This window comes from Heptranchias perlo, chromosome 2, assembly GCF_035084215.1.
Source record: "Heptranchias perlo isolate sHepPer1 chromosome 2, sHepPer1.hap1, whole genome shotgun sequence".
Classification (NCBI taxonomy): domain Eukaryota; kingdom Metazoa; phylum Chordata; class Chondrichthyes; order Hexanchiformes; family Hexanchidae; genus Heptranchias; species Heptranchias perlo.
In genome coordinates, this window is record NC_090326.1 from 169707264 (window position 1) to 169730879 (window position 23616).

The 23616-nt window shown below is 51.9% G+C and overlaps 2 protein-coding genes across 3 annotated transcripts in view; one reads left to right on the forward strand and one right to left on the reverse strand.

Annotated features, from left to right (window-relative positions):
* The window catches only part of LOC137300050 (fucolectin-1-like), a 433112-nt gene that overhangs the window by 299868 nt on the left and 109628 nt on the right, over positions 1 to 23616 (forward strand). The window lies entirely within an intron of this gene.
* LOC137332590 (kinesin-like protein KIFC3) overlaps positions 1 to 23616 on the reverse strand; it is a 51609-nt gene that overhangs the window by 11645 nt on the left and 16348 nt on the right. The window contains 8 exon segments of the mRNA XM_067996533.1: positions 3253 to 3434; positions 4562 to 4673; positions 5823 to 5953; positions 7817 to 7964; positions 14104 to 14277; positions 15434 to 15631; positions 20218 to 20355; positions 22315 to 22380. Coding sequence (XP_067852634.1) covers positions 3253 to 3434; positions 4562 to 4673; positions 5823 to 5953; positions 7817 to 7964; positions 14104 to 14277; positions 15434 to 15631; positions 20218 to 20355; positions 22315 to 22380 — 1149 coding nt within the window.

Here is a 23616-nt window from a genome sequence, read left to right on the forward strand (position 1 = left end):
CCTCCCTCCCTCCCTCCCCCCATTATAATTCTCCCTGATTGCTCGCAGGAATGTGCGGGAAATTAATCTTCAATTCAAGACCATCTGGGAGGATTGGCAACCACGGCCCTAGAAGAAGCAAATCAAGTATTGACCAATTGTCGCGAGGACTGACGTGTCGGGCGACCAACGGCGGGAACGCTGGGGGGGCGGGGCAGGCGGAGTCCGGAGGTCATGTGACGAAGTCTCCCGGGATACGGCCCCACCAGAGATGGGCCGAACGACTGAATGGGCAGGAGGGGAGACAGAGCAGCCCAGGGTGCAGCCAAATCGAAGGCTCTGCGGATTGGACTGAGAAGTTGCCACCGAGCGTCGCATCACAACAGCGACACTTCATTGGCTGCGAAAGTCACTTTGGGATGTCCCGAGGTTGTGGAAGGCGCAGTGAAAATACAAGTTCTTTCTTTCTTTTTTTTAGATTCTAGTAAAACAAGTCACCAAGACATCGCCACCAGTTCGTTAGAACAGACTTGAGAGATGACAGCGCAGTGAGGCCCTTATCTCTGCTGAATAAAAGTTCTCAACTGGGGAAAGGCCAATTTTACTAAGCTGAGAAGTGATTTAGCAAAAGTGGACTGGAAACAGCTACTTGAAGGTAAATCAGTGTCAGAGCAGTGGGAGGAGCTCAAGGGGGAGGTTCAAGGGGTTCAGAGTAAACATGTTCCCACAAAGAAAAAGGGAGGGACTGTCAAATCTAGAGCCCCCTGGATGTTAAGAGCATACAGGGTAAGATAAGGCAGAAAAGGGAAGCTTATGTCAGACACCGAGAGCTCAATACTACAGAAAGCCCAGAGGAGTATAGAAAGTGCAGGGGTGAAATTAAAAAGGAAATTAGGAAAGCAAAGAGAGGGCATGAAAAAATACTGGCAAGTGAAATCAAGGAAAACCCAAAGATGTTTTATAAATACATTAAGAGCAGGAGGATAACTAAGGAAAGAGTAGGGCCTATTAGAGACCTGTGTGTGGAGGCGGAAGATGTGTCTATGGTTCTAAATGAATACTTTGCATCTGTCTTCACAAAAGAGGGGGATGATACAGAGATTGTAGTTAAGGAGGAGGAGTGTGAAATATTGGATGGGATAAACATAGTGAGAGGGGAAGTATTAAGGGGATTAGCATCTTTGAAAGTAGATAAATCACCAGGCCCGGATGAAATGTATCCCAGGCAGTTAAGAGAAGCCAGGGAGGAAATGGCGGAGGCTCTGACCATCATTTTCCAGTCTATCGAGCCTGTACTGGCTCTTTGAATGAGCTGTCCAATTAGTCTCATTCCCCAACTCTTTCCCCATAGCTCTCCTTTTCAAATATATATCCAAGTTATTATTGAATCTGCTTCCACCGCCCTCTCAGGCAGCGCACTCCAGATCAGAACAACTCGCCTCATGAAAAAATTTCTCCTCATCTCCCCCCTGCTTCTTTTGCCGATCACCTTAAATCCGTGTCCTCTGGTTACCGACCCTTCTGTCACTGGAAACAGTTTCTCCTTATTTACTCTGTCAAAACCCTCCATGATTTGAACACCTCGATCAAATCTCCCCTTAACCTTCTCTGCACTCTTTTAAACCTCATTTCATTTGACTGTGTGTTTTAGTGCTACTCTGTGTTTAGTGCTACTCTGTGTTTAGTGCTACTCTGTGTTTAGTGCTACTCTGTGTTTAGTGCTACTCTGTGTTTTAGCGCTGTTGATAAACGTCATTGAAGAAAATATGTTGCTCTGAGCTTCGTTATCTGAGGTCTAGAACCGTCAGGCTCCCAATGTTGGAGTTACCAGCGTTTTATTAATGATAAACCACCCTCCACTAGTGATAAACCACCCTGCACTAGTGATAAACCACCCTCCACTAGTGATAAACCACCCTGCACTAGTGATAATCCACTCTCCACTAGTGATAAACCACCCTGCACTAGTGATAATCCACACTCCACTAGATATAAACCATCCTTCACTAGTGATAAACCACTCTCTCCACTAGTGACAAACCATCCTTCACTAGTGATAAACCACTCTCTCCACTAGATATAAACCATCCTTCACTAGTGATAAACCACTCTCCACGAGATATAAACCATCCTTTACTAGTGATAAACCACTCTCCACTAGTGATAAACCATCCTTCACTAGTGATAAACCATTCCTCACTCGCGTTTACCCTTGTAAGAACATAAGAAATAGGAGCAGGAGTAGGCCATCCGGCCCCTCGAGCCTGCTCCGCCATTCAACAAGATCATGGCTGATCTTCTACCTCAACACCATTTTCCTGCACCATCCCCATATCTCCTGATGCCTTTAATATCTAGAAATCTATCGATCTCTGTTTTGAATGTACTCAATGACTGAGCCTCCACAGCCCTCTGGGGGAGAGAATTCCAAAGATTCACCACCCTCTGAGTGAAGAAATTTCTCCTCATCTCAGTCCTAAATGTCCTACCCCGTATCCTGAGACTGTGACCCCTGGTTCTAGACTCCCCAGCCAGGGGAAACATCCTCCCTGCATCTACCCTGTCGAGCCCTGTAAGAATTTTATATGTTTCAATGAGATCACCTCTCATTCTTCTAAACTCCAGAGAATACAGGCCGAGTCCACTCAATCTCTCCTCATACGACAATCCCGCCATCCCAGGAATCAGTCTGATGAACCTTCGTTGCACTCCCTCTATGGCAAGCATATCCTTTCTTAGGTAAGGAGACCAAAATTGTACACAATACTCCAGGTGCGGTCTCACCAAGGCCCTGTATAATTGCAGTAAGACATCCCTGCTCCTGTACTTAAATCCTCTTGTAATGAAGGCCAACATACCATTTGCCTTCCTAATTGCTTGCTGCACCTGCATGTTTGCTTTCAGTGACTGGTATACAAGGACACCCAGGTCCCTTTGTACATCAGCATTCCCCAATCGATCATCATTTAAATAATAATCTGCATTTCTGTTTTTCTGACCAAAGTGGATAACTTCACATTTTTCCACATTATATTCCATCTGCCATGTTCTTGCCCACTCACTTAGTCTGTCTGTATCCCCTTGAAGCCTCTTTGCATCCTCCTCACAACTCACGATCCCACTTAGTTTTGTATCATCAGCAAACTTGGAAATGTTACATTGAGTTCCCTCATCCAAATCATTGATATATATTGTGAATAGCTGGGGCCCAAGCACTGATCCCTGCGGTACCCCACTAGTCACCGCCTGCCACCCTGAAAAAGACCCGTTTACCTCCTCCTGCGTGGCCTGAGATGGAAAGACCCTGTCCAGCTCGAATGTCCTCTCTTTGCCTTTGTACAGCACCGTGACCCTGGACTCAATGTTCGGGTGAGTGGTCACCACTGCTGTGGGAGTCCCCTCTGTCTGGTCAGTCTCAGTGATGGGCTTCACTCTGCATAGCACCCGGATATTCCCTGGGGGGCGGGGGGAGGAAAGTATGTAAATGAGTGTGTGTGGAAGCAAAGAGAGAGAAAGAATATCAGAACCCCCCCCCCAACCCCGACTCCCCCATCGAGATAGGTGCACGAATAGAGGGCCAGATGGGGAGGTGGACAATGTCTATTAACTGAGATGGTCAGATAGGCATCAATCAACATTCTGGCCCTCCCCATTTCCTTTGACCTCCAGTTGAACTCCTCTGACCTCCAGCTGAACTCCTCTGACCACCAATAGACCAGCTATATCAGCACAGAGCAGGGATTGAACCTGGGACCTTCCCATCTGTCGGGGCTGGAGCTCCACCAGGCGGTGCCCTAACCCAATGGACCAATACTGCTCCAAACCCACCTCGGAGCTCCACCAGGCGGTGCCCTAACCCAATGGACCAATACTGCTCCAAACCCACCTCGGAGCTCCACCAGGCAGTACCCTAACCCAATGGACCAATACTGCTCCAAACCCACCTCGGAGCTCCACCAGGCGGTGCCCTAACCCAATGGACCAATACTGCTCCAAACCCACCTCGGAGCTCCACCAGGCGGTGCCCTAACCCAATGGACCAATACTGCTCCAAACCCACCTCGGAGCTCCACCAGGCGGTGCCCTAACCCAATGGACCAATACTGCTCCAAACCCACCTCGGGGCTCCACCAGGCGGTGCCCTAACCCAATGGACCAATACTGCTCCAAACCCACCTCGGAGCTCCACCAGGCAGTACCCTAACCCAATGGACCAATACTGCTCCAAACCCACCTCGGAGCTCCACCAGGCGGTGCCCTAACCCAATGGACCAATACTGCTCCAAACCCACCTCGGAGCTCCACCAGGCGGTGCCCTAACCCAATGGACCAATACTGCTCCAAACCCACCTCGGAGCTCCACCAGGCGGTGCCCTAACCCAATGGACCAATACTGCTCCAAACCCACCTCGGGGCTCCACCAGGCGGTGCCCTAACCCAATGGACCAATACTGCTCCAAACCCACCTCAGAGCTCCACCAGGCGGTGCCCTAACCCAATGGACCAATACTGCTCCAAACCCACCTCGGAGCTCCACCAGGCGGTGCCTTAACCCAATGGACCAATACTGCTCCAAACCCACCTCGGAGCTCCACCAACTGGTCGTGGTATTTTTTCCTCAGGACCATCTCCCTCTCGTATTTTTCCACCAGATTTCTGTTGGATTCAGACACCTCAGTTATTGCTGAATGGATCTGCAAAAACAGCGAACAAGAAATCAATCAAACCTCAGAACTCTTTCCAAATGTCCTCTAATTTCCCCCCTGGCGAAGGGTTCATATCCCAGGAAACACAAGTTAGAAGTAGGAAGCAGGAGGATCATAGGAACAGGAGGAGGCCATTCAGCCCCTCAAGCCTGTTCCTCCCATTCAATTAGATCATGATCTGTATCTCAACTCCATTTACCCGTCCTTGCTCAATATCCCTCAATCAGGGGTCATTTACACCCCAAGGGTAATTGAGTTGTAGAATAAAGTAGCCGGGACAGAGACAGTGTAGGTGGGGTCAAGACAATTAGATGAGTTTCTGGAAAGGGGATTGGGGAACATGGTGATGGTGATGGGATGGAAGGGAGTGGGAGGAAAAATAGAAAAATGATCTTACACGGTTCTTTAAAAAAGTGTGGGTGGAGTGGGCACTGGACAGATCGGGCACTGGACGGAGTGGGCATTGGAGGTAGTGGGCACTGGACAGAGTGGGCACTGGACGGAGTGGGCACTGGACGGAGTGGGCACTGGATGGAGTGGGCATTGGAGGTAGTGGGCACTGGACAGAGTGGGCACTGGACGGAGTGGGCATTGGAGGTAGTGGGCACTGGACAGAGTGGGCACTGGACAGAGTGGGCACTGGACAGATCGGGCACTGGACGGAGTGGGCATTGGAGGTAGTGGGCATTGGACGGAGTGGGCATTGGACAGATCGGGCACTGGACAGAGTGGGCACTGGACAGAGTGGGCATTGGATGGAGTGGGCACTGGACAGAGTGGACACTGCACATAGTGGGCACTGGATGGAGTGGGCATTGGACGGATCGGGCACTGGGTGGATTGGGCACTGGACAAAGTGGGCATCGGAGGTAATGGGCACTGGATGGATTAGGCACTGGACGGAGTGGGCATTGGACAGGTTGGGCACTGGACATAGTGGGCACTGCATGGAGCAGGCACCGGGTGGAATGGGCACCGGGTGGAGTGGGCACTGGGCGGAGTGGGCACTGGGCGGAGCGGGCACCGGGTGGAGTGGGCACCGGGCGGAGTGGGCACCGGGCGGAGCGGGCACTGGGCGGAGTGGGCACCGGGCGGAGCGGGCGCTGGGATCAGCAGGTCCCTCTCTCTCTTTATCACCTGTTTCTTTGCCTCAGTAATCGCTGCCTCGTAGAATTGGGAGAAGTTTTTGACCTGACTCCTCAGGCTGTTGTAGTTCGTCTTCATACACTTGAGGACAGGTCGCAGTGTAGTCAGACGCTGCTGGACTCCTGAAATCAGTCAAAGCACAGGTAACACCATGAGGTCCTGATCAACACCGACTGCAGTGGTTCAAGGAGGCCCATCACCACCACCTTGGGCACCTGAGGATGGGCAATAAATGCCGGCGCCACCAATCGTCCAGACAGGGCCACACCGATCGTCCCCAGACAGGGCCTCACCGATCGTACAGACAGGGCCACACCGATCGTCCAGACAGGGTCTCACCAATCGCCCCCAGACAGGGCCACACCGATCGTCCAGACAGGGTCACACCGATCGCCCCCAGACAGGGCCTCACCGATTGTCCAGACAGGGCCTCACCAATCGTCCAGACAGGGCTTCACCGATCATCCAGACAGGGCCTCACTGATCGCCCCCAGACAGGGCCTCACCGATCGCCCCCAGACAGGGTCTCACCGATCGTCCAGACAGGGTCTCACCGATCATCCAGACAAGGCCTCACCAATCGTCCAGACAGGGTCTCACCAATCGCCCCCAGACAGGGTCTCACCAATCGCCCCCAGACAGGGTCTCACCGATCGCCCCCAGACGGTCTCACCGATCGCCCCAAGACAGGGTCTCACCGATCGTCCAGACAGGGTCTCACCAATCGCCCCCAGACAGGGTCTCACCAATCGCCCCCAGACAGGGTCTCACCAATCGCCCCCAGACAGGGTCTCACCGATCGCCCCCAGACAGGGTCTCACCGATCGCCCCCAGACAGGGTCTCACCGATCGTACAGACAGGGCCACACCGATTGTCCAGACAGGGTCTCACCAATCGCCCCCAGACAGGGTCTCACCGATCGCCCCAAGACAGGGTCTCACCGATCGTCCAGACAGGGCCTCACCGATTGTCCAGACAGGGTCTCACCAATCATCCAGACAGGGCCTCACCGATTGTCCAGACAGGGTCACACCGATCGTCCAGACACGGCCTCACCGATTGCCCCCAGACAGGGTCTCACCAATCGTCCGGACATGTTCTCACCGACCGTCCAGACAGGGGCTCATCGATCGCCCCCAGACAGGGTCTCACCGATCGTCCAGACAGGGTCTCACCGATCGCCCTCGGACAGGGTCTCACCGATCGCCCCCAGACAGGGTCTCACCGATCGCCCCCAGACAGGGTCTCACCTATCGAGCCCAGACAGGGTCTCACCGATCGTCCAGACAGGGTCTCACCGATCGCCCCCAGACAGGGTCTCACCGATCGCCCCCAGACAGGGTCTCACCGATCGTCCAGACAGGGTCTCACCGATCGCCCCCAGACAGGGTCTCACCGATCGCCCCCAGACAGGGTCTCACCTATCGAGCCCAGACAGGGTCTCACCGATCGTCCAGACAGGGTCTCACCGATCGCCCCCAGACAGGGTCTCACCGATCGCCCCCAGACAGGGTCTCACCGATCGAGCCCAGACAGGGTCTCACCGATCGTCCAGACAGGGTCTCACCGATCGCCCCCAGACAGGGTCTCACCGATCGTCCAGACAGGGTCTCACCGATCGCCCCCAGACAGGGTCTCACCGATCGAGCCCAGTGTATGATCGATCTCCGGGGTCCTGGGGCCAATATTTATCCCTCAACCAACATCACTAAAACAGATGATCTGGTCATTATCACATTGCTGGTTGTGGGATCTTGCTGTGCGCAAATTGGCTGCCGCGTTTCCTACATTAAAACAGTGCCTGCACTTCAAAAGGTGTTTCATGGGCTTTGGGACATCCTGAGGTGGTGAAAGGCACTATATAAATGCAAGTACCCATCAACGTTAACCGTGAGTGGCTGACAGAGAGCGAGGCGCTGATGGGTGTTTGAGCCACCTCTCGCTCTGGGGGTCGAACCTGCTTTGCTGGCCGTTCCTCCATTACCTGAGAACTGCTCTCGCAGCTGGTTCAGGTGTTCCTCTGAGCACTCCGATGCCTCTCTGACAGCCTCTTCCTTGCTGGCTTCCAGGTGGCGGATCTCCTGGAGCAGGTCCTCCCGCAGCTTCTGAATCTCCGCCTCGTACACCAGGATCTGAAACGGAGCAGGACCTCAGTGGGAGGGTGGGACCAGGCAAAGGGGCGACTGGAGTCTGGAGCATCCTCACCGCCCGGAGACAGGCCAACACACGCTACCTGGGGCCCATCTGCCCAGATCAGCCACGCGTCAGTGGGTCGCACTCTCGGCTCTGAGTCAGGAGATCGTGTCCCACTCCAGAGCCCATAATCCAGGCCGACACTCCCAGTGCAGTACTGAGGGAGCGCCGCACTGTCGGAGGGTCAGTACTGAGAGAGCGCCGCACTGTCGGAGGGTCAGTACTGAGGGAGCGCTGCACTGTCGGAGGGTCAGTACTGAGGGAGCGCTGCACTGTCGGAGGGTCAGTACTGAGGGAGCGCTGCACTGTCGGAGGGTCAGTACTGAGGGAGCGCCGCACTGTCGGAGGGTCAGTACTGAGGGAGCGCCGCACTGTCGGAGGGTCAGTACTGAGGGAGTGCCGCACTGTCGGAGGGTCGGTACTGAGGGAGCGCCGCACTGTCGGAGGGTCGGTACAGAGTGAGTGCTGCACTGTCGGAGGGTCGGTACTGAGGGAGCGCTGCACTGTCGGAGGGTCAGTACAGAGGGAGCGCTGCACTGTCGGAGGGTCAGTACTGAGGGAGCGCTGCACTGTCGGAGGGTCAGTACTGAGGGAGCGCTGCACTGTCGGAGGGTCAGTACTGAGGGAGCGCTGCACTGTCGGTGGGTCAGTACTGAGGGAGTGCTGCACTGTCGGAGGGGCAGTACTGAGGGAGCGCTGCACTGTCGGAGGGTCAGTACTGAGGGAGCGCCGCACTGTCGGAGGGTCAGTACTGAGGGAGCGCTGCACTGTCGGTGGGTCAGTACTGAGGGAGCGCTGCACTGTCGGAGGGTCAGTACTGAGGGAGCGCTGCACTGTCGGTGGGTCAGTACTGAGGGAGCGCTGCACTCTCGGAGGGTCAGTACTGAGGGAGCGCTGCACTGTCGGTGGGTCAGTACTGAGGGAGCGCTGCACTGTCGGAGGGTCAGTACTGAGGGAGCGCTGCACTGTCGGAGGGTCAGTACTGAGGGAGCGCTGCACTGTCGGAGGGTCAGTACTGAGGGAGCGCTGCACTGTTGGAGGGGCAGTACTGAGGGAGCGCTGCACTGTCGGAGGGTCAGTACTGAGGGAGTGCTGCACTGTCGGAGGGTCAGTACTGAGGGAGGGCTGCACTGTCGGAGGGTCAGTACTGAGGGAGTGCTGCACTGTCAGTGGGTCAGTACTGAGGGAGCGCCGCACTGTCGGAGGGTCAGTACTGAGGGAGCGCTGCACTGTCGGAGGGGCAGTACTGAGGGAGCGCTGCACTGTTGGAGGGGGCAGTACTGAGGGAGCGCTGCACTGTCGGAGGGTCAGTACTGAGGGAGTGCTGCACTGTCGGAGGGTCAGTACTGAGGGAGCGCTGCACTGTCGGAGGGGCAGTACTGAGGGAGTGCTGCACTGTCGGAGGGTCAGTACTGAGGGAGTGCTGCACTGTCGGAGGGTCAGTACTGAGGGAGTGCTGCACTGTCGGAGGGTCAGTACTGAGGGACTGCTGCACTGTCGGAGGGTCAGTACTGAGGGAGCGCTGCACTGTCGGAGGGTCAGTACTGAGGGAGCGCTGCACTGTCGGAGGGTCAGTACTGAGGGAGCGCTGCACTGTCGGAGGGTCAGTACTGAGGGAGCGCTGCACTGTCGGAGGGTCAGTACTGAGGGAGCGCTGCACTGTCGGAGGGTCAGTACTGAGGGAGCGCTGCACTGTCGGAGGGTCAGTACTGAGGGAGCGCCGCACTGTCGGAGGGTCAGTACTGAGGGAGCGCCGCACTGTCGGAGGGTCAGTACTGAGGGAGCGCTGCACTGTTGGAGGGTCAGTACTGAGGGAGCGCCGCACTGTCGGAGGGTCAGTGCTGAGGGAGTGCTGCACTGTTGGAGGGTCAGTACTGAGGGAGCGCTGCACTGTCGGAGGGTCAGTAATGAGGGAGCGCTGCACTGTTTGAGGGGGCAGTACTGAGGGAGCGCTGCACTGTCGGAGGGTCAGTACTGAGGGAGTGCTGCACTGTCGCAGGTACTGTCTTTTGGATGGGAAGTTAAGTTGAGGTTGTGATAGGTTCTATACAAATGCAGGTTCTTTCTTTCTTTTGTCCAATAATCTTCTACTCTCTTGGTGGTCCCTGCTCTTCAACTCAGCTTGTAAATAAAATGACCTCTGGTTCCAAAAGCTCTGCACCATTGGGGATCAGAGTGTTAAATGTGTGGCTCAGAGTGGTGTGGGAGACGGGGGGTTTCGATTCATGGGGCACTGGGGAAAGAGGGAGCTGTTCCACTGGGACGGGCTTCACTTAAACCGGGCTGGGACCAGCGTCCTGGCGAATCAAATAACTCGGGCTGTAGATAGGGATTCGAACTAAAATAGGGGGGCGGATAGGGTCAGGTGAGGGGAAATTTATAAATCTAAAGAGAAAAGTCAAGGCTGCAGAGCAGTGTAGTGATTTGGGTAAAGATAAACAGAGTGTGGCAGGAAGGGACAGAGTTTAACGGTAATAGTGCATCAGGGAATAAGGTCAAATCAGGGAAAAACGATAAAAAGTCAAAATTAAAGGCACTTTATCTGAATATACGAAGCATTTGTAACAAGAGAGAGGAATTAGTGGCACAGAGATAAATGGGTTTGATCTAATAGTCATTACAGAGACATGGTCGCAAAGTGACCAAGGTTGGGAACTAAATATTCCAGGATACCTGACATTTAGAAAATACAGGCAGAATGGAAGAGGAGGGGGTGCAGCCCTGATAATAAAGGATGAGATAAGGACAGTGGTGAGACAGGGTCTCGGCTCGGAGGATCAGGAAGTAGAATCAGTCTGGGTGGAAATAAGAAATAACAAGGGGCAGAAAACACTGGTGGGAGCAGTTTATAGGCCCCCGAATAGTGGCTCAACCATTGGACAGAGTATTAATCATAAAATAATAGGAGCTTGTAACAAAGGTAATGCAGTCATCATGGGGGACTTTAATCTTCATATAGACTGGGCAAGTCTAATTGGCAAAGGTAGTTTGGAGGATGAGTTCATGGAATGTATTCGAGACAGTTTCCTGGAGCAATACATCATGGAACCAACCAGGGAACAGGCTATTTTAGATCTTGTATTGTGTAATGAGACAGGGTTAATTAGTAATCTCACAGTAAAGGATCCTTTGGGGAAGAGTGATCATAATATGATAGAATTTCACATTGAGTCTGAGTGATGTACTTAACTCTGAAACTAGAGTCTTAAATTTAAATATACTTAGGTATGAGGGGCGGATTGGCGAAGGTAGATTGGGAAATTAAATTAAAGGGTTTGATGGTTGAAAAGCAATGGGAAACATTTAAAGAAATATTTCAATATTCTCAACAAATATACATTCCATTGAGAAATAAAAACTTCACGGGAAAAGTGATCCACCCGTGGGTAACTAAAGAAGTTAAGGAGAGTATTAGATTAAAAGAAGAGGTTTATAATGTTGCCAAGAAGAGTAATAAGCCTGAGGATTGGGAGGGTTTTAGAAACCAGCAAATGACGATCAAAAAATTGATGAAAGTAAACTAGTAAGAAATATAAAAACAGATTGTAAGAGCTTCTACAGGTATGTGAAAAGGATGAGAGCAGCAAAAGTAAACGTTGGTCCCTTAGAGGCTGAGACGGGAGAAATTATAATGGGGAATCAGGAAATGGCAGAGACGTTAAACAAATATTTTGTATCTGTCTTCACAGTAGAAGACTCAAAAACCATCCCAGAAATAGTGGGGAACCAAGGGTCTAATGAGAGTGAGGAACTTAAAACAATTAATATCAGTACAGAAAAAGTACTCGACAAATTAATGGGACTAAAAGCCGATAAATCCCCTGGACCTGATGGCCGACATCCTAGGGTTCTAAAAGAGGTGGCTGCAGAGATAGTGGATGCATTGGTTTTGATCTTCCAAAATTCCCTAGATTCTAGAACGGTCCCGGTGGATTGGAAGGTAGCAAATGTGACCCCGCTATTCAAGAAGGGAGGGAGAGAGAAAACAGGGAACTACAGGCCAGTTAGCCTGACAACAGTCGTCAGGAAAATGCTGGAATCCATTATTAAGGAAGTGGTAACAGGGCACTTAGAAAATCATAATATGATTAGGCAGGGTCAACATGGTTTTATGAAAGGGAAATCGTGTTTGACAAATCTATTAGAGTTTTTTGAGGATGTAACTAGCAGGGTAGATAAAGGGGAACCAGTGGATGTCGTATATTTGGATTTTCAAAAGGCATTCGATAAGGTGCCACATAAAAGGTTGTTACACAAGATAATGGCTCATGGGGGGTTGGGGGTAATATATTAGCATGGATAGAGGATTGGTTAAAGGACAGAAAACAGAGAGTAGGGATAAACGGGTCATTCTCAGGTTGTCAGGCTGTAACCAGTGGGGTGCCTCAAGGATCAGTGCTTGGGCCTCAGCTATTTATAATCTATATTAATAACTTAGATGAAGGGACCGAGTGTAATGTATCCAAGTTTGCTGACGATATAAAGCTCGGTGGGAAAGTAAGCTGCGAGGGGGACACAAAGAGTCTGCAAAGGGATATAGACAGGTTAAGTGAGTGGGCAAGAAGGTGGCAGATGGAGTATAATGTGGGGAAATGTGAGGTTATTCACTTTGGCAGGAAGAATAGAAAAACAGAAAATTTTCTAAATGGTGAGAAACTATTAAATGTTGGTGTTCAGAGGGATTTGGGTGTCCTCGTACAAGAATCACAAAAAGTTAGTATGCAGATACAGCAAGTAATTGGGAAAGCAAATGGCATGTTGGCCTTTATTGTAAGGGGGTTGGAGTACAAGAGTAAGGAAGTCTTATTACAGTTGTACAGGGCTTTGGTGAGACCTCACCTGGAGTACTGTGTACAGTTTTTGTCTCCTTATCTAAGGAAGGATATACTTGCCTTAGAGGCGGTGCAACGAAGGTTCCCTAGATTAATTCCTGGGATGAGAGGGTTGTCCTATGAGGAGAGATTGAGTAGAATGGGCCGATACTCTCTGGAGTTTAGAAGAATGAGAGATGATCTAATTGAAACATATAAGATTATGAGGGGGCTTGACAGGGTAGATGCTGAGAGGTTGTTTCCCCTGGCTGGAAAGTTTAGAACTAGAGGGCATAGTCTCAGGATAAGGGGTCGGTCATTCAAGACTGAGATGAGGAGGAATTTCTTCACTCAGAGGGTTGTGAATCTTTGGAATTCTCTACCCCAGAGGGCTGTGGATGCTGAGTCGTTGATTATATTCAAGGCTGAGATAGATAGATTTTTGGACACTAAGGGAATCAAGGGATATGGGGATCGGGCAGGAAAGTGGAATTGAGGTGGAAGATCAGCCATGATCTGATTGAATGGAGGAGCAGACTTGAGGGGCCGAATGGCCTACTCCTGCTCCTATTTCTTATGTTGTCCTTGCCGCATGTCTGGGTCTGTTGTAGACTAATTGATAGGAACATAGGAAACAGGAGGAGGCCATTCAGCCCCTCAAGCCTGATCCGCCGTTCAATTAGATCATGGCTGATCCGTATCTTAACTCAGTTCACCCGCCTCGTTCCGTAACCCTTAATACCCTCACTCAAGAAAAATCTATCAATCTCAGTTTTGACATTTTCAATTGACCCCCAGCCTCAACAGCTTTTTTGGGGGAGGAGAGTTCCAGATTTCCACTCCCCTTTGTGTGATGAAGTGCTTCCTGACATCACCCCTGAACGGCCTGGCTCTAATTTTAAGGTTCTGCCCCCTTGTTCTGGACTCTCCCCCCACCGGAGGGAATAGTTTCTCTCTATCGACCCTATCAAATCCTTTAATCATTTCAAACACCTCGATTAGATCACTCCCTCCTAGAGATGGAGATTGATTGCTCTGATTAGCCAACAACTCCATTCCCGTTGTATTGTGGGCGTTCCCGAGTGGTGGATGGGGAACTCGATGGACCCAGGCCTTTTCTCACCAATGAGCCTTCGACACCCGTCATTCAGCTGGTGGGGGAGGGAGAGAATCGCCTGGGCGACAATTTGAAAGAAGGAATAAATGAAGGATTGAAGTGAATGATGGGGTGTTTGAGGTTTGCTGGGCCTCCATTGCCCGGGTTTACCTTGTATTTGAGCTCGGAGCTCGTCCCCTGCGACCCCCTCAGCTCCTCCTCCAGTGCACTGCACTGCTTCTCCTGGGTACAGAGCTGATCCAGGAGCTGCCGGTTTCTCTGCTCACACTCCTGGAGCGATTTCAGAGTCCCCGGCGAATCCACCTCCACCTGCTTGGTGACGTACTGGAAGACAGGAATGGACAAAGCTCCCATCACTTTGTTTTATTGAATGGAGAGAGGTCTCACATCAGGGAGTCTCGAACTGGGAGAGCCCTGTCTCTCTCGCTCTCTCTCTCTTTCTCCCTCCCTCTCTCCCCCTTTCCCCTCTCTCTCTCTCTCTCTCTCTCCCCCTCTCGACCTCTCTCCCCCTTTCCCCCCTCCCTCCCTCTCTTTCTCTCTCTCCCTCCCTCCCTCTCGCTTTTCCCCCCTCCCTCTCCCTCTCCCTCCCTCCCTCCCTCTCACTCTCCCTCCCTCTCGCTCTCTCTATCTCTCTCCCTCCCACTCACTCCCTCTCTCTCTCCCTCCCTCCTACTCTCTCTCCCCATCTCTCGCTCTCTGCCACTCTCTACATCTCACCCTCTCCGTCTCACTTTCTCCATCTCACTATCTCCATCTCACTCTCTCTCTATCTCTCTCTCTCCTTCTCACTCTCTCTGTCTCTCTCTCTCTCTGACTCTCTGTCGCTCTATCGCTTTCTCTCCATTTTACTCTCTCCATCTCACTCTCTGTCTCACTCTCTATGCCTCTCTCTATGACAGTCTCTCTCGCTCTCTCTCTCTATGACTCTCTTTCTCTCTCTCCCTCTCTCATTCTCTCTCCCCTCTCTCTCTCCCCCTCTCTCTGTCTCTCTCTCTCTCTGTCTCCCTTCCTCTTTCTCTCTCTCCCCCTCTCTCTGTCTCTCTCTCTCTCTCTTCCTCTTTCTTTCTCTCCCCCTCCCTCTCTCTCTGTCTGTCTCTCTCTCACTCCCCCTCTCTCTGTCTCTCTGTCTCTCTTCTTCTTTCTCTTTCTCCCTCTCTCGTTCTCTCTCTCCCTCTCTAACTCCCCCTCTCTCTCTCTCTCTCTCTCTCTTCCTCTTTCTTTCTCTCCCCCTCCCTCTCTCTCTGTCTGTCTCTCTCTCTCTCTCTGTCTGTCTCTCTCTCACTCCCCCTCTCTCTGTCTCTCTGTCTCTCTTCCTCTTTCTCTTTCTCCCTCTCTCGTTCTCTCTCTCCCTCTCTCACTCCCCCTCTCTCTCTCTCTCTGTCTCTCTTCCTCTTTCTCTTTCTCCTTCTCTCGTTCTTTCTCCCTCTCCCCCTCTCTCTCTCCCTCTCTCTCTCCCCCTCGTTCTCTCTCTCTCTGTTACCTGTATCTCTGTGGGCCGTTCCCGTTGTTGGTCGAGCTCGTGCTGTAGGGCTCCCATTCTCTCGTCCAGCCGCCTCACCTCCTCTTCCTTCCCCCACTGCATGTTGCTCATCTGCCCCTCCAGACGCAGTAACTGCTCTAGTTTCTGCTGCAGGGACTCCTCCAGGACCCGAACCTTCGATCTCAGCTCCTCATTTTCCTAAAAGAAGAATTTAAATCCGGCCACAAGGTGGGATCATTCAGTACTGACCCCAGAAATATTCCTTTGATACGAATTAAGAGCAGGAGTCGGCCATTCGGCCCCTCGAGCCTGCTCTGCCATTTGATAAGATCATGGCTGATCTGATTGCGACCTCAACCCTACTTTCCCATCTACCTACTATGACCTTTGACTCCCTTGTTAATCAGGAATCTATCGAACTCAGCCTTAAAAATATTCACTGACCCTGCCTCCCCCGCTCTCTGGGGAAGGGAGTTCCACAGACTCACCACCCTCTGAGAAAAAATTTCTCCTCATCTCCGTCTCAAATGGGAGAACCCTTATTTTTAAACTGTGGCCCCGAGTTCTAGTCTCTCCCACAAGGGGAAACATCCTCTCAGCATTTACCCCTTCTAGTCCCCTCAGGATCTTATATGTTTCAATAAGATCACCTCTCATTCTTGAAATTTCTACTTAATAACTTGAATTTATTTCGCACCTTTAATGTAGTAAAACGTCCCAAGGCGCTTCACAGGAGCGATTATCAAACAACAATTGACACCGAGTCACATAAGGAGATATGTGATTCAGCAAGTAATTGGGAAAGCAAATGGTACGTTGGCCTTTATTGCAAGGGGGTTGGAGTACAAGAGTAAGGAAGTCTTACTACAATTGTACAGGGCTTTGGTGAGACCTCACCTGGAGTACTGTGTACAGTTTTGGTCTCCTTATCTAAGGAAGGATATATTAGCCTTAGAGGCGGTGCAACGAAGGTTCACTAGATTGATTCCTGGGATGAGAGGGTTGTCCTATGAGGAGAGGTTGAGTAGAATGGGCCTATACTCTCTGGAGTTTAGAAGAATGAGAGATGATCTAATTGAAACATATAAGATTATGAGGGGGCTTGACAGGGTAGATGCTGAGAGGTTGTTTCCCCTGGCTGGAGAGTCTAGAACTAGAGGGCATAGTCTCAGGAAAAGGGGTCGGTCATTCAAGACTGAGATGAGGAGGAATTTCTTCACTCAGAGGGTTGTGAATCTTTGGAAAAGCTGGGTCAAAGAGGTAGGTTTTAAGGAGAGTCTTAAAGGAGGAGAGAGAGGCGGAGAGGTTTAGGGAGGGAATTCCAGAGCTTAGGGCCCAGGCGGCTGAAGGCACGGCCGCCAATGGTGGGGTGAAGGGAGTGGGGGATGCGCAAGAGGCCAGAATTGGAGGAGTGCAGAGATCTCGGAGGGTTGTCGGGCTGGAGGAGGTTACAGAGATGGGGAGGGGCGAGGCCATGGAGGGATTTGAACACAAGGATGAGAATATTAAAACTGAGGCGTTCCTGGACCGGGAGCCAATGTAGGTCAGCGAGCACAGGGGGGTGATGGGAGAACGGGTCGTGGTGCGAGTTAGGATACGGGCAGCAGAGTTTTGGATGAGCTCAAGTTTAGGGAGGCTGGAAGACGGGAGGCCGGCCAGGAGAGCATTGGAATAGTCCAGTCTGGACAAAGACATGGATGAGGGTAAAAGATCCCACAATACTATGTCGAAGAGCAGGGGAGTTCTCCCCAGAGGTGTCCTGGCCAATAATTATCCCTCAACCAACACCAGAACAGATTATCTGGTCATTATTTCATCGCTGTTTGTGGGATCTTGCTGAGCCCAAATTGGCTGCTGCGTTTCCTACATTAACAAATACATGAATTGATTCCCATGTATAAATGCAGGTCTTTCTTTCTTAGGAACATAGGATCAGGAGGAGCCCCATTCAATTAGATCATGACTGACCTGTATCTGAACTCCATCTACCCACCTTGGTTCTGTAACCCCTAATACCCTCACCCAACAAAAATAACAACTGCTGTTCTGATTACAACAGTGAGGACTCTTCAAAAACTCCCTCATTGGCGGTAACGTCCTTCGGGACATGCTGAGGTTGTGAAAAGTGTGATGAAATCTAAGTCTTCCTTTCTATATCAGTGGACAGTTCTGTGCGATCTTGGAGCAATTTTCCGTCATGGACACTTGCCCCAAATAAGAACTGGGTCGAAACTATCCCCAGACTTAGTCTCATTAAGATCTTTGAGGTCAGAAGAGAGGGAGGTTTTAATCGTCTCAGTATGAGCTGGATTCGGACCATCCTATCCCTCTCCCGATCTCTGTAACCTCCTCCAGCCCTACAACCCCCCACCCCAACTCTCCGTTCCTCTGACTCTGGCCTCTTGCGTATGCCCCCTCCCTCTGCCCCACATTGGCGGCCGTGCCTGCAGCCGCCTAGGCCCCACTCTATTGAAATCCGTGCCTGGCCCTCTACCTCACCACCTCCCTCTCCTTCTTTAAGGCCCTTCTTATCACCAGAGGACACGGCCGACGTTTGAAGGAGTGTAAATTCAAAACTAATCTGTAGCAACGTTATTTCAGTGAGTGAGTGGACCAGGCTCCCTCGGAGACGGTGGGAGCAGTGTCGATTCATTCAAATACAAATTAAATCAATTCCTTTCGGAAAATAATATTTTGGGATCCAGTATATTTTTTTATTATTCGTTCATGGGATGTGGGCGTCGCTGGCGAGGCCGGCATTTATTGCCCATCCCTAATTGCCCCTTGAGAAGGTGGTGGTGAGCCGCCTTCTTGAACCGCTGCAGTCCGTGTGGTGACGGTTCTCCCACAGTGCTGTTAGGAAGGGAGTTCCAGGATTTTGACCCAGCGACGATGAAGGAACGGCGATATATTTCCAAGTCGGGATGGTGTGTGACTTGGAGGGGGACGTGCAGGTGGTGTTGTTCCCATGTGCCTGCTGCCCTTGTCCTTCTAGGTGGTAGAGGTCGCGGGTTTGGGAGGTGCTGCCGAAGAAGCCTTGGCGAGTTGCTGAGGTGCATGCTTGTGAGTAATTTGAGACATGACATGTGGTAGGTGCAGCTTGGGAGGAACAGGTGACTTTGGACCTGGTTCCCAAAGCTGGTGGGAGGAGGCTCGTGTGGAGCATAAACACCGGCATGGACCTGTTGGGCCGAATGGCCTGTTTCTGTGCTGTACATTCTATGTAATTCTATGTAAAAGCTCTCCACCACTGGGGGTTTTCCTCACCCCATGTCTGGGACTGTTGTAGACTCATTGATAGAGACTGATTGCTGTGATTAGTCAACAATTCCATTATCATTGTATCATGGGACTACCCGGGTGGTAGAGGGTGAACGAGACGGACAGTAGTCCAGCAATCCCGGCCTCCCTATGATAAGAGCCCACCTTTGGCTACACCATTGGCCACCCCTCCTGATATCTCCTCCTTTGGCCTGGTGTCCATTTCCTTCTCCCATTGCACCTCTGTGAACTTGGGATGTCTTTCTACCCTGAAGGCCCTGTCCAAGTTGTCTCAGACTGATATTATTCATCACATTAATTTTGTCGGCCATTAAGGTTGAAGCTTTGACCCGTAAGTTATGAAAGAAAAATGAAAGACTTGCATTTCTACAGCACCTTTCATGTCCTCAGGACGTCCCAAAGTGCTTTACAACCAATGAAGCACCTTTTTGAAGTTTAGTCACTGTTGTAATGTGGGAAATGCAGCAGCCAATTTGCACACAGCAAGATCCCACAAACAGCAATGTGATAATGACCAGGTAATCTGTTTTTAGTGATGTTGGTTGAGGGATAAATATTTGCCCCAGGACACCGGGGGAGAACTCCCCCTGCTCTTCTTCGAAATAGTGTCCGTGGGATCTTTTATATCCATGAGAGGGCAGACGGGGCCTCGGTTTAATGTCTCATCTGAAAGACGGCACTTCCGACAGTGCAGCGCTCCCTCAGTACTGACCCTCCGACAGTGCGGCGCTCCCTCAGCACTGACCGTCCGACAGTGCGGCACTCCCTCAGTACTGACCCTCCGACAGTGCAGCACTCCCTCAGCACTGACCCTCCGACAGTGCGGCGCTCCCTCAGCACTGACCCTCCGACAGTGCAGCGCTCCCTCAGTACTGACCCTCCGACAGTGCGGCGCTCCCTCAGTACTGACCCTGCGACAGTGCGGCGCTCCCTCAGTACTGACCCTCCGACAGTGCGGCGCTCCCTCAGTACTGACCCTCCGACAGTGCGGCGCTCCCTCAGTACTGACCCTCCGACAGTGCGGCGCTCCCTCAGTACTGACCCTCCGACAGTGCAGCACTCCCTCAGTACTGACCCTCCGACAGTGCAGCACTCCCTCAGTACTGACCCTCCTTTAGTGCAGCACTCCCTCAGTACTGCACTGGGAGTGTCAGCGTGGATTATGGGCTCAAGTCTCTGGTGTGGGACTGGGACCAATGACCTCCTGACTCAGCGGGCCTGAGTGCTATCCACTGAGGCAAGGCTGATCTGGGCAGGTGAGCCCCAGGTAGCGTGTGTTGGCCTGTCTCCGGGCGGTGAGGTTGCTCCAGACTCCAATAGCCCCTTCGCCTGGTATGACCCTGAGGGAAGATGCCAGCTCTGGGGTCAGGCGTTGCCCCACTGAGGTCCTGCTCTGTTTCAGATCCTGGTGTACGAGGTGCAGATTCAGAAGCTGCGGGGGGACCTGCTCCAGGAGATGGGCCTATGTCACGGTTCCCCATGACAGCCGCGAATGGACTTACCTTGAGGAGCAGAGTGGAGGGCTGCAGTGGGATGGTGGAGAGCTGCTGTAGGAGTCCCTGGGTCACACTCAGGCTTTGCTTCAGACTCTCGTTCTCTAGCGTCAGGTGTTGGATGCGTTTCTCCGAGTCAGTAACTCCCTGAAAGCGAAGAGAAGCCAGGCTTACTCGGAGAGGACAGAGGTCGCGGGAGGTCCCCGGGCATTGGCTGCTGGAGGAGCTCAGGACAGTGTCCTCAGCCCAACCATCTCCAGCTGGTTCACCGATGACCTTCCCTCTGTCACAAGGTCAGGAGTTGAGCTGACGATTGCTCCGTTCACAACTCCTCCGATAATGAAGCTCCCCTCCCTCTCTCGCGGAGGATTCAGGCATGAACTGAGCGCAGGGGTCATTCCCCACACCAGAACGGGTAGGCCCGAGGTCCTCCCAACATTGGTCACCGGGGCTCGTTTACATCTGACGTCAAGAGCACCAGTTGAGGGTACCACTACTGGCCTCATCTCCCCTGGGAGAGAGCTACGGATGCTGGGCGTCCCGAGGCAGCATTGAGAAGACCAAGGGAAAGTAAGGGCAGTGCTGCTTAAGAAGCAAAGATGATGCCAGTGACCATTAGAGTATGGAGGAGTTTAAAGATACAGGTAACTCTGTACTAGTGGGGTATTGGGGGTACAGGTAACTCTGTACTAGTGGGGTATTGGGGGTACAGGTAACTCTGTACTAGTGGGGTATTGGGGGTACAGGTAACTCTGTACTAGTGGGGTATTGGGGGTACAGGTAACTCTGTACTAGTGGGGTTTTGGGGATACAGGTAACCCTATTAATGGGGTATTGGGGGTACAGGAAGCCCTACTAATGGGGTATTGGGGATACAGGTAACTCTGTACTAGTGGGGTATTGGTGGTACAGGTAACTCTACTAATGGGATATTGGGGATACAAGTAATTCTGTACTAGTGGGGTAATGGGATACAGGAAACCCTATTAATGGGGTATTGGGGGTACAGGAAACCCTACTAATGGGGTATTGGGCGTACAGGTAACTCTGCACTAGTGGGGTATTGGGGGTACAGGTAACTCTGCACTAGTGGGGTATTGGGGGTACAGGTAACTCTGCACTAGTGGGGTATTGGGGGTACAGGTAACTCTGTACTAGTGGGGTATTGGAGGTACAGGTAACTCTGTGCCGGTGGGGTATCGGGGGTCTCTGTACTAATGGGGTATCGGGGGTACAGGTAACTCTGTACTAGTGGGGTATTGGGGGTACAGGTAACTCTGTACCGGTGGGGTATCGGGGATCTCTGTACTAATGGGGTATCGGGGGTACAGGTAACTCTGTACTAGTGGGGTATTGGGGGTACAGGTAACTCTGTACTAGTGGGGTATTGGGGGTACAGGTAACTCTGTACCAGTGGGGTATCGGGGATCTCTGTACTAATGGGGTATCGGGGATCTCTGTACTAATGGGGTATTGGGGGTACAGGTAACTCTGTACTAATGGGGTATTGGGGGTACAGGTAACTCTGCACTAGTGGGGTATCGGGGGTCTCTGTACCGGTGGGGTATCGGGGGTCTCTGTACCCGTGGGGTATCGGGGGTCTCTGTACCGGTGGGGTATCGGGGGTCTCTGTACCGGTGGGGTATCGGGGGTCTCTGTACCCGTGGGGTATCGGGGGTCTCTGTACCCGTGGGGTATCGGGGGTCTCTGTACCGGTGGGGTATCGGGGGTCTCTGTACCCGTGGGGTATCGGGGGTCTCTGTACCCGTGGGGTATCGGGGGTCTCTGTACCCGTGGGGTATCGGGGGTCTCTGTACCCGTGGGGTATCGGGGGTCTCTGTACCCGTGGGGTATCGGGGGTCTCTGTACCCGTGGGGTATCGGGGGTCTCTGTACCCGTGGGGTATCGGGGGTCTCTGTACCCGTGGGGTATCGGGGGTCTCTGTACCCGTGGGGTATCGGGGGTCTCTGTACCCGTGGGGTATCGGGGGTCTCTGTACCCGTGGGGTATCGGGGGTCTCTGTACCCGTGGGGTATCGGGGGTACAGGTAACCTTCTCCTCATGGGGTAATGGAGTATTTGTAAACAAAAGACTGAAGAAACTTACACTTTCGATTCTCAGCTGGGCGAGTTGCTCTTCTCTCTCCTTAATCTGTTGTTTAAGGTCTTGAATCTACAAGAAGAACGCGGTCGTTTAGAGAGGTAAGGACAGGACTGAGTCCGGAACCTGTTCAAAGCTTCTCTTAGAAATTCTAGCGGTGCAATGTCCCAGATTTGAAAGGATTTGTACCCAAGTCTTGACTGACTGAACGCCCACCAACATAAACCAAGCTGTGTGTAGAGTAATGAGGGGGTCTCAGAACCCACTGGGATGAACAGAACGATAGCTAGGAAGTTCGGAAAATGAGAACTTGGGAAGGGTCCAAGAAAGAAAGGAATATTTGACTGAAAAGCCACTTCTTCTGCTGCCCATGGACAATGTGCCTTACAATGGACTCGACCCAACCCTGTCAATCCATTAGGAGAGGTGAGCATCACACGGTGACCTTCCAGGTTCAGACAGCTCTGTGTGATGCTGCCCCAGTGTCTCCCATTGTAAACAAGGCAACCCAGTGACACAGCGATAGGAGCCCAGACTGACAGGTCCAGACAGCTCAATCTACAGGTCAGTCAGGGATACACCAGACAGACCCAGATTTCTAACCCAGGAAACGCACGGTGTACAATGGGGTGAATACACAGGAAACGCACGGTATACAATGGGGTGAATACACAGGAAACGCATGGTGTACAATGGGGTGAATACACAGGAAACGCACGGTGTACAATGGGGTGAATACACAGGAAACGCATGGTGTACAATGGGGTGAATACACAGGAAACGCACGGTGTACAATGGGATAAATACACAGGAAACGCACGGTGTACAATGGGATAAATACACAGGAAACGCACGGTGTACAATGGGGTGAATACACAGGAAACGCATGGTGTACAATGGGATGAATACACAGGAAACGCATGGTGTACAATGGGGTGAATACACAGGAAACGCATGGTGTACAATGGGATAAATACACAGGAAACGCACGGTGTACAATGGGATAAATACACAGGAAACGCACGGTGTACAATGGGATAAATACACAGGAAACGCACGGTGTACAATGGGGTGAATACACAGGAAACGCATGGTGTACAATGGGATGAATACACAGGAAACGCATGGTGTACAATGGGGTGAATACACAGGAAACGCATGGTGTACAATGGGATAAATACACAGGAAACGCACGGTGTACAATGGGGTGAATACACAGGAAACGCATGGTGTACAATGGGATAAATACACAGGAAACGCATGGTGTACAATGGGGTGAATACACAGGAAACGCACGGTGTACAATGG